General features: G+C 38.7%; 1 protein-coding gene across 1 annotated transcript in view; it reads right to left on the bottom strand.

Moving 5' to 3' along the window:
* Window positions 1–9451, bottom strand: part of COPS8 (COP9 signalosome subunit 8) — a 34038-nt gene extending 24587 nt beyond the window's left edge. Inside the window, exons 1-6 of the mRNA XM_015819243.1 lie at window positions 9266–9451; window positions 7290–7360; window positions 6112–6160; window positions 3337–3469; window positions 1982–2089; window positions 939–1001 (exon numbers count right to left, since the gene is read on the bottom strand). Coding sequence (XP_015674729.1) covers window positions 939–1001; window positions 1982–2089; window positions 3337–3469; window positions 6112–6160; window positions 7290–7360; window positions 9266–9349 — 508 coding nt within the window. The 5' untranslated portion in view covers window positions 9350–9451. The remainder of the gene's footprint in view (window positions 1–938; window positions 1002–1981; window positions 2090–3336; window positions 3470–6111; window positions 6161–7289; window positions 7361–9265) is intronic.
* Between the last annotated feature and the right edge of the window lie 2690 nt (window positions 9452–12141).

Raw genomic sequence — 12141 nt, 5'->3', positions numbered from 1 at the left:
GCCACGCCCACTTGGCCACGCCCCTGGCACCCGGGGTCACCACAACATGGGGAACTGTATTATGGGGTCACGGCATTAAAAAGGTTGAGAACCACTGTTCTAGGTTGCTTCTCTCTTTGGTTAGTTTCCATCCATTGCTTCTTGTCTTGCCTTCAAGTGTTTTGGAGAATAGCTTGACTCCCTCTTCTTTGTGGTAACCTCTGAGATATTGGAACACTGCTATCATGTCCCCCCTCGCCCTTCTCTTCATTAAATTAGACATACCCAATTCCAGCAACCGTTCCTTGTAAGTTTTAGCCTCCAGTCCCCTAATCACCTTTGTTGCTCTTCTCTGTACTCTTTCTAGAGTCTCAACATCTTTTTTACATCGTGGTGACCAAAACTGGATGCAGTATTCCAAGTGTGGCCTTATCAAGGCATTGTAAAGTGGTATTAACACTTCACCTGATTTTGATTCTATCCCTCTATAATTTATATAATTAATATAAAATATAAATTTAAACTAGCAAAAATAACTTAATTTGACAACTTAAATGGTATTAAAAATTGTAACCACATTTAATGGTAATTACATTTCACTCAATAAAGGTGTGTCAGTTAAGGACACTGAAAAATATGTTCAACTGTCTCTATTGCCAAGAACCAGACAGAGAAAGCAAGCTGAGGCACTTCCTGTTTATCTCCATTCAAGTTATACATTCTAAAATATCCATTTAATTAAAACACACTGCACCCATTCAAATAGGTCACTAGGTCATTTATTTTGACACCTTAGGAGCATCTCCCACTATTTTAAACATTTGAAAGAAATGTTGGCATGTAAATACTAATTACATTTTCAACTGGCAGGCAAGCAATGTAAGTTATCCTGAAGTGCCACCTCCCTTCCCTTTCCCTCCCCCTTCCACAAATCCTCATGGAACTAGAGCTCCACCTACCTGGCTTTTTAGGCATAACCATTCGAGTTGACAAATCTGCTTGCCATCCCTCATCAAGAACTCCTAAAACCATAATATAGTTCATTAGCTATAATTAGTGTCATATACATGCTTCAATATGAAAAATATTGGATGGGATTAATTTCCTGATTTGTTTTTATTTCTTGTTTTTTATTCCTTGCTATATTTCCATTTCCTATAAAGTGAACTACCATATTAAAGTTAGTTTTCTTTTTATTCAGCCTGTTATCCTTTAACAGTAATATCGGTATACTAAGCACAAATTTTAGAAAACTCACTTTTGCTTTTAAAATTATTTCATACTGGGCAGTTTTGAAGTCTTTATCAAAGGAATGAAACAATCCAGTAAAATATTTATACATCACCACATATCCTATAAATTGATAATCTTCCCCAAAAAATCAACAAAACAAAAATGTAAGCAATTCTAAAAATATGCATAGATTTAGAAAAGCTATAATTCATTTTTGTTTACAAAATACAGTTGTAACAACTGAAAGTTTTGTAATACAATTCTAATAAGATCCTTGTTTGGCAACTGCCTCAGATACTGTTCACTTTTGCAACAGTAATGAAAAAGTAACTCTGACCAATCTTCCAATGACCTTCACAAATCTGTAAAGCAAAGGAAAGCTGAAGATCGCAAGCACAGTTTCACTTAGTGACTGCTTTGCTTAACGACCTTAGCTTAGCTGGTCTCAACTGTGGTTACTAAACAAGATTATTGATTTAAAATTTAACACTTAATTTCAAAGATACATAACAGATGATGCATAATATTAAGGAAAAATCATGACTATTATTAGACAAGGGATTTTTCAATCTAGGCTGCAAGATGATCTAAAGAAGTCATAAACTGTGGAGGAAAGTTACGATAACATAAAAATCAGCTTCCCAAAGTATCAAATCATATAGAGCAGTGAGAGAATTGGGTGTCTGAGCTACCAGTGTCTAAGTATATTGATACCAGCTCAATGTAGAGTATATGCAATGCTTATTTGCATCTCAGATATTTTCAGTACCTTTTACTGCTTCTTCTACAGGAAGTCCAACAAAGGCTGCAAAATCATCTGCACTTATGGAAGGATATGCCCGAGAGACTAGTTCAAACGCTCGCCGCCTCGTTGCATCTATTAAGAGAGGTAATTAATGCAAAGCTAGCCTATCAAGGATAGGAAAACATTTTGTGTTCTTAAATAAGTTTCTCTTGAGAATAATCGGAAATGTCCACATTTATATGGGAGATGATTGGTTAGATCATGTAAACAAGCAATGACCCTTTATATAAAAACAGAGTATCCTATCAAAATATATGAAAAATGTATTTACTTCAACACTTGTTTTTAATGAACTATAATCAAAAACGTAAAAAATATTGAATTCCAATTTATAGAGCATCTCAATCTTAACCAAATCCCACATGTCATATATTATCTCAAATTAAATAGCGATGGCAGCTTAATTTCGATCTATCGCAAATATCGATCTATTGATATTTCAGCGATCAAAGCTGAAAAATGACAACATTTCTCCTGGGAACTGGAATCAGGGTTTTGGAAATGGAGGAGCCTGTCAAGATATATTTATCAATGAAGATGAAAATTTGTTAAGCATGGCTCCAAATCTGAATAGAATAATGATATCATGGTATTCACGGCAGACAATAGTTTCTGCTGGCTTGCTGAAAACATATAAAGTATAGCTCAAATGTAAATTCTTTAACAAATATTCAATCTAATGCTGCATAAATTTTCTTTGCCAAAGTACAGGTTGAAGTTACTGCACAAACCTCAACTTATATCATTAACATATGACTGGAAACTCTTTGTTAAAGAGAGTTTGGCAGAATAGAAGGCATGTACAAAAAGTAATTCAGAAACAATAATTGTTCTTGACGCATCTTTGGGTGTATTTTTTCCAAATTTCAATCCTTAATCTGACTATAACCATCTTCCTATTGATACTCTTCCCAAGAAATTTTCCTGCCCCCAAACTACCAATATAATAACTTTGGAGGAAAACCTATTATCACTATTTTTAAATTAAACTTATATGCTGCCCATCTCGCCAAAGGCAACTCTATTACAGTATACATCTACGCAGAAGCATATATCGAAACCATAACCTAGCTATTAGCAATTACCCCTTCTTAAACTGTGCATGCATCTTCACTCCACTCCACCCCCCCCCCTTCCTCTCCTTTCTATAACACATTTCCTACATCAAACAGCCTCTTTTCAGTGGGCTGGCTTGGCTAATTCCTGAAGGCAAGGCCCTTAAAATGTAATAGGAAAGGAAGCATGGGGTAACCCAAGCCATTGTTTCTATTTCCTTTCATGGTTAATAATATGCACAATTTTAACTAGGATATTTATACCTTTAAGTGCTTCCATAATTGGCTGAATGGATTCAGACCACTGATGTGCATCAATTGTTGTATATATTCCAGGGAAATCTCTTTGCCAGATTCGCTGCCCTACTGCCCAAATTGCACCAAGTTCAAGATTTGTCTACAAAGAAAGAATTGAGAATAAAGCTGTAGATGTTTGACAAAACAAAACAAATATGCCTTTACTTATACAGAATATTTTGGCACCTTCTCTCTAGGCCTGCTGCTATATCTAGGATTTAAATTCAGTTTTAATTTGAGAAAGGTGTTTAAGGCATATTAATTTAGAGAAAATATAAGTAACCTGACATATTTCAGTGTTCTGAACTACAATTCCCATCAGTATAGGCATGCCCAATTGTTATAAATATTATATTATTTTGCACATACCTAATATACTCCTTGGCATCTTATGATAATAATATCATAAAGTTGATAAACCAATGTTTAATAACAAACATGGGAGTTCAGGATTCACAAGTGAGGCAATCATACTACCGCAAGATTAAGTTCTACTAATCACAATTGGCACAGCCTACTGAATAGAGATATCAACAAATCTTGTTTTTTAAATTAAGAATCACCTCTGTTATGTCATTCATAACATTCGTTGCCACATTCTGCAGCTATTCCCTTTGTCCTCATCAAGATAGTTGGCAGGATATCCTAAAATTATATTGCACCTGGCTAAATCTAAAAAATGGGTAACTAAAAATAAAGAATAACTAAATAAAGAAAAAATGAAGAGTAAAATATATTAAATACTAACTTGAGCTGCTGAAGAGGGCTAAACATGCTACTGCTTTGCTGCCTCATTTTTTTTAAAAAAAGCCCTTTACTTTTATCTGGCAGCAGACCTAATTTTTCTCATTAGCTGATGTTTGGGCGGGTCACCTACAGAGAATTTTATTTTGCAATCAGTCTAGTGAAATATCAAGGCAAAATACAGTGTTGTGCTACTGCAATCATTATTCATGGATATGACCCATGACAAGAGTAGATCCTGAGATACATGCTAGTTTATGGGCTTTGTTTTAACTGTTTCCCCCCTTTTTAAAGTACTTTGATCTGATTTTAATGGCATTTTGATTTAAGATTATAGTGCAAAAAACTCCTCAATCTACATATTCTGCAATATTTTGATTGCTGTTGTCCACTAGCTCATTTTTAAACCTCATTATTATTATTAATGTTAAACATATAGGCTACCTGACTGGACAATAAGTCTTGACAGTTACAAATAAAATTGTTAAAAACAAGAAACATGAAGACATGAAGAATAAAATAAAGGCAAGAATGACAAAAAAACCCAGATGGGTATAAAAAGGAACAAACGTACACCATCCAAAGGGGTTTCACTCATCCTCATCAAAGACCTGGGCAAAGAGCTAGGTTTTCAAAGCCCTTCCAAACATCAGCCAAGTCAGAACTGTACAGATTTCAGGAGGAATCTCATTTCAGAGGGACATTTCTGAGATCCTGATACATGGCATTGTTTAATTGAAGAAACCCAAAGGATTAAATTGGCCAGCAGATACTGTGGGATCCTATGGTCCCTTAAGTAATTGGGCTCCATGCCATGTCAGGCTTTATAGGTAATGACTAAAACCTTGAATTGTATCTGGAAGCAAACTAAGAACAGGTCAGTTTGCAAAACAGAGGTGTTACATGGTTACATGTTACCAAAGTATGCCCATCACTGCCTGTGCTACTATATTCTAGACCAGCTGAAGCTTCCGGGTAGACTTCAAGGACAGTTCCACAAAGAATGTGGCACAGTAGGCAAGTCATGAGATGACCAGAGCATGAGTGACTGTCTGAAGCCCTCCCATCTAGGAAACAGCACAACTGGTGCGCCTGTGCAAAGGCCTTCTTGGCCATAGCTGATACTCACAGTCCAGGAAGACCTAGATTGCACAAAACCCTGGAGTTAGTAAATGCAACTCCATCAAAGGTCAGAGATGGAATATTCCCAGATCTTAGCATCCCAAACATCCACTGCCTTTTGGTTTTGGTAGTATTGACTTAGAGACAGTTGCTCCCCATTCAAACCCACATAGCCTCCAGGCACTTGGCCCATCTATAATCAAAATATATAGTTAAGTATCATCAGTATGCTGAACCCTAAACCAGCAGATGACCTCACCCAATGGTTTCATGTAGATGTTGAAAAGGAAGAGAGAGAATAGAATCCTGCAGTACCCCATAAAGCAGGATTTGGGAGCAATAACTTTCCCCCAACAATGATTAGAACCAGTCCTGAAGAAAAGAAGGCAATCACTGTAAAACTCTGCTCCGCCTCTGACCCACAGAATTGGCCTGACTGTATCAAAAGACAGAGATTAAGGAACACAAAGACAAGTGCAGCCAAAACTGTCTCAGCACTGGCCTGAAAACAGACTGGAATATGTCTAGAACAGTGTTTCTTAACCTTGGCAACTGTAAAATTTCAACTTCCAGAACTGAACGTAACTGGGGAAATTCTGGGATTTGGAAGTCCACACATCTTAAATTTGCCAAGATTGAGAAACACTAGTCAAGATAATGCACTTCTTCCATGGTTCTTATCAGCTGCAGACGCACCACCTTCTCAACAACCTTCCCCTCCATTTTTAGAAAGTACAGCTCAGTATTCAAAACTATTAAGACAGCTGAACTACAATTCTTAAAAACATATTATAAACATTTGAATAAATATGGAAAAACAATAGTGTTCCCAGATATTAAGTGTTTTTTCTTTTGATAGCATTGAAAAATACTTACAGACTTAATACCAGTAGGAATTCTCTTCCAGAGATAACGGGCATTATTCCTAATAAAAATAAGCCAGTGATATGGACATTTAAAAAAAATCTATTTAATAATGCTTATTTACTAGAAGTTTCCAGCTACATCCTTCTGAAAACACATCAATATACACTGCACATACATTTTTAAGGCAAAAGAATACAAATTTCATACTGTTTGTTTGTATCTATCATGTAGAACAGGGGTTCCCAACAGGGGGTGCAAAAACCTGGGTTTTCAAAATTATAGTGTATATGCATAATTCGTTGCTGTTATTTCGAACTTTTATAAGGGGTGCAAGAATATATCAGATGCGTTCTAGGGGTGCGGGGTATAGAAAAGGTTGGCAGCCGCTGATATAGAACATAGGGTGGGAAGGAATTTTGGAAGTCTTCTAATCCAACCCTCTGCCAAGTGCTAGAATCTTCAGACCATCCCAGAAAGAACACTGTTCAATCTTGAAAATCTCCAGTGATGGAGCACCTAGTACTTCAACAGGCAGGATGTTCCACAACCATAATTTATAACTTCTGTTTTTCTATTAACCCTAGGGTTTAAGCTACATATTTCCATTTTACAACATAAAAGTTTAAGTATTTATCTTGTGCCTTACATTCTTATTGCTTTGATGTTTATGTTCAAATAAAGGGAAAGATACTTGCCTTAGAGAAATACATTCCAATCTATGAAGTAATTTGCTTATTTTAATTGTGATGCTTCTGACACAAATAAAAACAAGTAATTTGCTTTTCAATACCTAAAAACAGTATGAGCAAATTCAACATCCTACTTGTGCTAACTAGCAAAGATTTGGTTTATTAAAAATCAATAAAAGTACAGCATACTTCACATATAGCTACATCACATGCTCTTGCTTTTACAACACATTGATTTGGAATACTAAGTATTCTTTTTGCCAATTAACGTAAATTCCTCTAATTCTAAAAACATTACCTGAATTGTGTCAATATGCCTAATACACACATGTCAAGCTCGCGACGTCATGTGACGTCGTGCAACATATCGGAGCTTTTTCTCCATTGCCAGCAATGGGGTGGGCGCAGTTTTGGGATGATGCGTCCGGGCCCGCAGGCCGGCAGTTTGACACCCCTGGTCTAATAGGTCCAGACCTATTATTAAAACATATTACTTACATATCATTATGCAGAAGATACAAAGCCAGGAGTTGAGCATAAACAGGTGAGGTGGTTATTCCTCCAGGGGCCTTAAAGAAATCAACATAAAATTATATTGTGTCCTATACAAAGCAGTATACAGCTGAGGAAAAAGAACACTAGTAAAAACCAATTCTTTTCCCCCGAAAAGAAGTTTTGGGCAGTCAGCTGCTTTCCAAAAGTGCATGATACAGCCCATCCTCATTTCTGTGCAGTAAGAAAACACATTTCAATATTTTCAAAACTCTGGTCAAAATACATCACTAAATAAATTTTTACTTCATTCAGATATGACATTCCTTCATCTTACTCTCAAACTCAATTTGAAGGACAACCAATTTGCTTTAGGACCTACCCATGCCTTTTACAAGATTTATAATTGCCTAATTATTCTGATTAACAAAGGTTGATAAAGAAAATTAAAAGAATATTAATGTGTTGAATATACAGACTTCAACCTGGCAAAGGAGAATAAGGCATGTACATTTATGAGAAAGTGGTTATTCACTACATTATTTGCCTCAGCTAATGAAAGGCAAAGATTTCAAGGAGCTAATAAAATAGTCTTAAAATTACTGAGACATTAAGAGATAGATTACAATTTTCACCAGTGGACAATTACAACACAAATAGTATTGTTTGGAATCCCTATTTCATATAACATTCCAACAGATTTAAGCTGATTTATTTTGACCAGGCCTAGTATTTAAACCAAAATTTGTAGTAACTATTTTGGTTGTAGTAACTATGTAGTTACTATTTGTAGTATTTGTAATAACTATGAATTTGTCCTTCTCTTTAATGCAGTTCATACAGGTAGACCACATTTTACGATGGCAATTGGGACCAGGATTACGAGTCATAATATATGACATCATGTATCACATCACTTAGTGAAAGAAATTCTGGTTGCTGTTGTAACCCCAGAACTGTGTGGGTTATTAAGCAGGAAGAGGCGGAGTGTGTGTGCATGCACATGCAGGTGCGAGGGACCAGGGGTGGGTCCTGGGAAATGTGAGCCATCCAGCCAGAGCTACACTTGGAAGTGCAGGGACCCTGGATGGGCAGGGGAGTGGTATGGATGGCACTTGCTATGAAGGTGAGCTGCCATGGAGAATGGGGTCCCTGGGATCTCATACTCTGTAGTGGGGCTTCTTGGGAGAAAAAGTGGCAGAAGTGATTTGCAGGACTGACTTGTAACTTTCCCTGGAGGCTTCCCCAGTGACTTTACTTATGGAAAGCTGGCAAAGAAATTTGCAAATGGTGATATGATCACAGGGATGCTGTGACAGCCACAGACCAAGTCCCTTGTTTTAATTTTAAACAAATGGTTATAACTTGAGGACTACCTGTACATAGGCATTATAAAGTCAATTGTGTTTAATGAAAGAAGAAACAGGCTGCAAATTTCTGAACATTTAACTGAGGGCAAGTCTAATTTCTGTAACTAATTTTAATGTAGATATTATTTAAGATGTGTGCCACCTAATTCTCAACAACTCTGGGCAGCTCACAACAACCAAGAAAGAAATTGGAATAAAATCAATAGGACACAAAGATAAAATGGAAAGGATTGTGTGCTATTCTGAGTGTGCAATGTTTCTGAAAAATCTATTGCTACCCTCCAAATTTAGCAGAACATTTCCAAGGCTCTCTAAGTGTGTGAAATCACAATTACAGAATTGAACTTTTCTCTTCGACATTTTCAATGCCCCAGAGTGTTTCTGTTTGCTATATTGTACGGAGAAGAATTGCAGCCAAGACATCAACTAACCAACAAGGTTAGTTGAGCTTCCCAGACCTGCCTCCTCTCCAGCCAGCATTCGTTGAAGTGGTTGAGACTGGCGGGAAGAGCACGTGCGTGGTAGCTCGCGCGCAGGCCCAGCATTCCTGCTCCCCCACCTTCGCCCCGCGTTTCCATGGACGCCGCCCCCGGCCTTCCCCCCCTTCTTTACCTCCAGTTCCTGAGTCTCACACTGCTCCAACAGCTTTCGGTAACTGAAAGCGCCGCTCGTCGCCGTCATCACTGCCACTGGCATTTTGGCGCCTAGCGCCCGCTTCGAAACAACTCTTGGCAGACGCTGGCCTAACAAGCGGCGAAATGGAAACTTCCTGGAGGCGGGCAAGCATTCACCCCTCCTATTTCCACTTCCGGCCCCGAAAATAAACATCAGGCGCGTCTTCGCCGGGTTCTGCCCTCGGTGGGCATGTCGAACCTGCGTTTGTAAAAACGAATAGATATATGCAGATATGGAAGTTAGAGTGATACATTGACTGAACTTCCGGTTTCAATGGATTCTTCCCTACTCCCTTTGATTAGGAAAATGAGAAAGCGTCTTGAAGCATTCCATCAAAATTCCGCGGACAACTATCATGACGGTGATTATGCATTTGTTTCTCTTGCAAAATATTAACATCCAAAGCTATTCCTAAATATATACGCGGAAAGGTCAGGGGGTTTTTATTTAGTTTTTCAAAACAGAAATAGAATAGAATAGAGCCTGAAGGGACCTATTCTACAAACAAAAAAATTTGTTTGTAGTAGTTCATTGATTTCATAAATGCAGCACACTATAAAAAAACTATAGTGTGCTGCATTTATGAAATCAATGAACTGCTACAAACAAATTTTTATGCAGGAGAAAGAGGGAAAAAAACCCTTTCTTCTTCATCCCAACAGGTGAAACAGTTTTAGTAGCTTATCTACCATCTTTAAATACAGCATACTTATCCCCATACCTCATCTCTTAATTAAAAAAAATCAAAATATTTCATTAAATGTTCTTTATTAAAAGTCCAGTAAGGACAACATATTCATATTCTCTCTCTCTCTCTCTCTCTCCTTTCCCTCTCTAGCTCTTTCCTCTCTCTCCCTCTCTCTTTCTCTCTCCCTCTCTCTCTTTCCTCTCCCTCTCTCTCTCTCTCTCTCTCTTTCCTCTCCCTCTCTCCCTTGCTGTGTCTCTACCACCAATGTAAGCCCTGCATGCGGGGAAAACCCAGCACTGGGGACTAATTGTTTACCTCTTCCAGGCGATGGGAGAGAAGCGGGCCGATCGCCTTCCCAGCAGCCAGGACTCCAGTGCGCCTTCCCGGCCAGTGGGGCCAACATTAGCGCCGGCTGGGGATCGCAGGGGCTGTGCTCCCTCAGGGCCGCAGCTTGCAGGAGGGCTGGCCCGCTCAGCGGAGGCTCCGGCGGGACGCTCCCAGGGGGGGATCCTGGGGCTGCCCTGCGTGGCTCCCTGGCCACGTGCACCTTGGACAGGGCCAGCCTGGCAAAGGGACTTCCTGGCCGTGCTCCTCCCAGAGGGTGGGGTGCCCGGGCGCAGCGTCAATCAGCAGGAGAGAGAGAGACGCTGTCTCTGTGTCTCTCTCTGCAAATGGCAGAGGAGGACTGGAGCCGCAGTAGAAGGCTGAAAAAGCCACATGCGGCTCCAGAGCCGCAGGTTGCCGACCCGTGACCTATACCATCTCAGACAAGTGACTGTCCAGTCTCTTCTTAAAAACCTCCAGTGATGGAGTGCCCACGATTTCTGAAGCCAAGCTGTTCCACTGGTTAATTGTCCTCACTGTTGGGAAGTTTCTCCTTAATTCCAGGTTGCTTCTCTCGGTCAGTTTCCAACCATTGTTTCTTTTCCTACCCTCTGGTGCTTTGGAGAATAACTTGACCCCCTCTTCTTTGTGGCAACTGCTCAAATACTGGAATGCTGTTATCATGTCACCCCTATTTCTTCTTTTCTTTAGACTAGACAAACCCAAGTCCTGCAGCCGTTCTTCATATGTTTTAGTCTCCAGGCCTGTGATCATCTTAGTTGCTCTTCTCTGAACTTTTTCCAAGGTCTCAACATCTACTGTACTTTGTTGATTGCCTTACTGCAATCTAAGTATACTATGTCCACAGCGTTTCGCTGGTCTACTAATTTTGTCACTTTATCAAAGAATAAAATAAGATTGGTTTGGCATGATCTGTTTTTAATAAACCTGTGCTGGTTACCAGTTATAACTTTGTTTGCTTCTAGTTCTCAGATCTGTTTTTTGATTATCTTTTCCAGGATCTTATCCAGGGATTGATGTTAGACTGATTGGTTTGTAGTTTCCTGGGTCTGTTTCTTTCCTTTCTTGAAGATGGGAACCACATCAGCCCTTTTCCAATCCTCAGGTACTTCCCCTGTGCTCCAGGATTTTTGAAAGATATGGTGCAATGGTTCTGAGATAACATCTGCCAGGTCCCAGTGATTTATATTCGTCAAGGTCAGATAGGTGTTCTCTTACCATTTTCTTGCTTATTTTAATTTTTGTTTCTAGTTTGTCTTTTTTGGGGGGATATGTTGTGCTATAATTTCTTTTTGTGTGATGACTGATGCAAAGAATGAGTTAAGCATCTCTGCTTTCTCCCTACTGCCTGTTACTTCCTTGCTATCTTCTCTCTTTAGTGGACCTACAGTTCCTTGACTTTTTTTCTTGTTATTAATATGTTGAAAGAAACTTTTTTTATTATCCTTGATTTCTGTTGCAAGTCTTTGTTCATTCTGAGCCTTTGTTTTCCTGACTTCATCTTTGCATGTTCTGGATGTCTGCTGATAATCAGCCTTAGTTATGTGTCCCTCTTTCCATTTTTTTGTACTTGTCCCTTTTGTCTTTTGTTTTTGTCTGAGAGATCTTTGCGCAGCCATGCTGGTTTCTTCTTGAATTTCTTGTTTTTCTTTTTCAATAGTATTGTACTGGACTGGGCTTTTATGATAGTATTTTTCAGAGTTTCCCATGCTTCTTGAGTTGTTTTCCCCTTTAGGATTTTCATCCATGGAATCTTTCCTAGGTTCTCTCTGAGTTTGTT

The sequence above is a fragment of the Protobothrops mucrosquamatus genome, unplaced genomic scaffold (assembly GCF_001527695.2).
Source record: "Protobothrops mucrosquamatus isolate PMUCROS unplaced genomic scaffold, P.Mucros_1.0 scaffold878, whole genome shotgun sequence".
Taxonomy (NCBI): Eukaryota; Metazoa; Chordata; class Lepidosauria; order Squamata; family Viperidae; genus Protobothrops; species Protobothrops mucrosquamatus.
The sequence above is the reverse complement of the archived record's forward strand: the minus strand, read 5'-3'. Positions and strand labels throughout refer to the sequence as shown.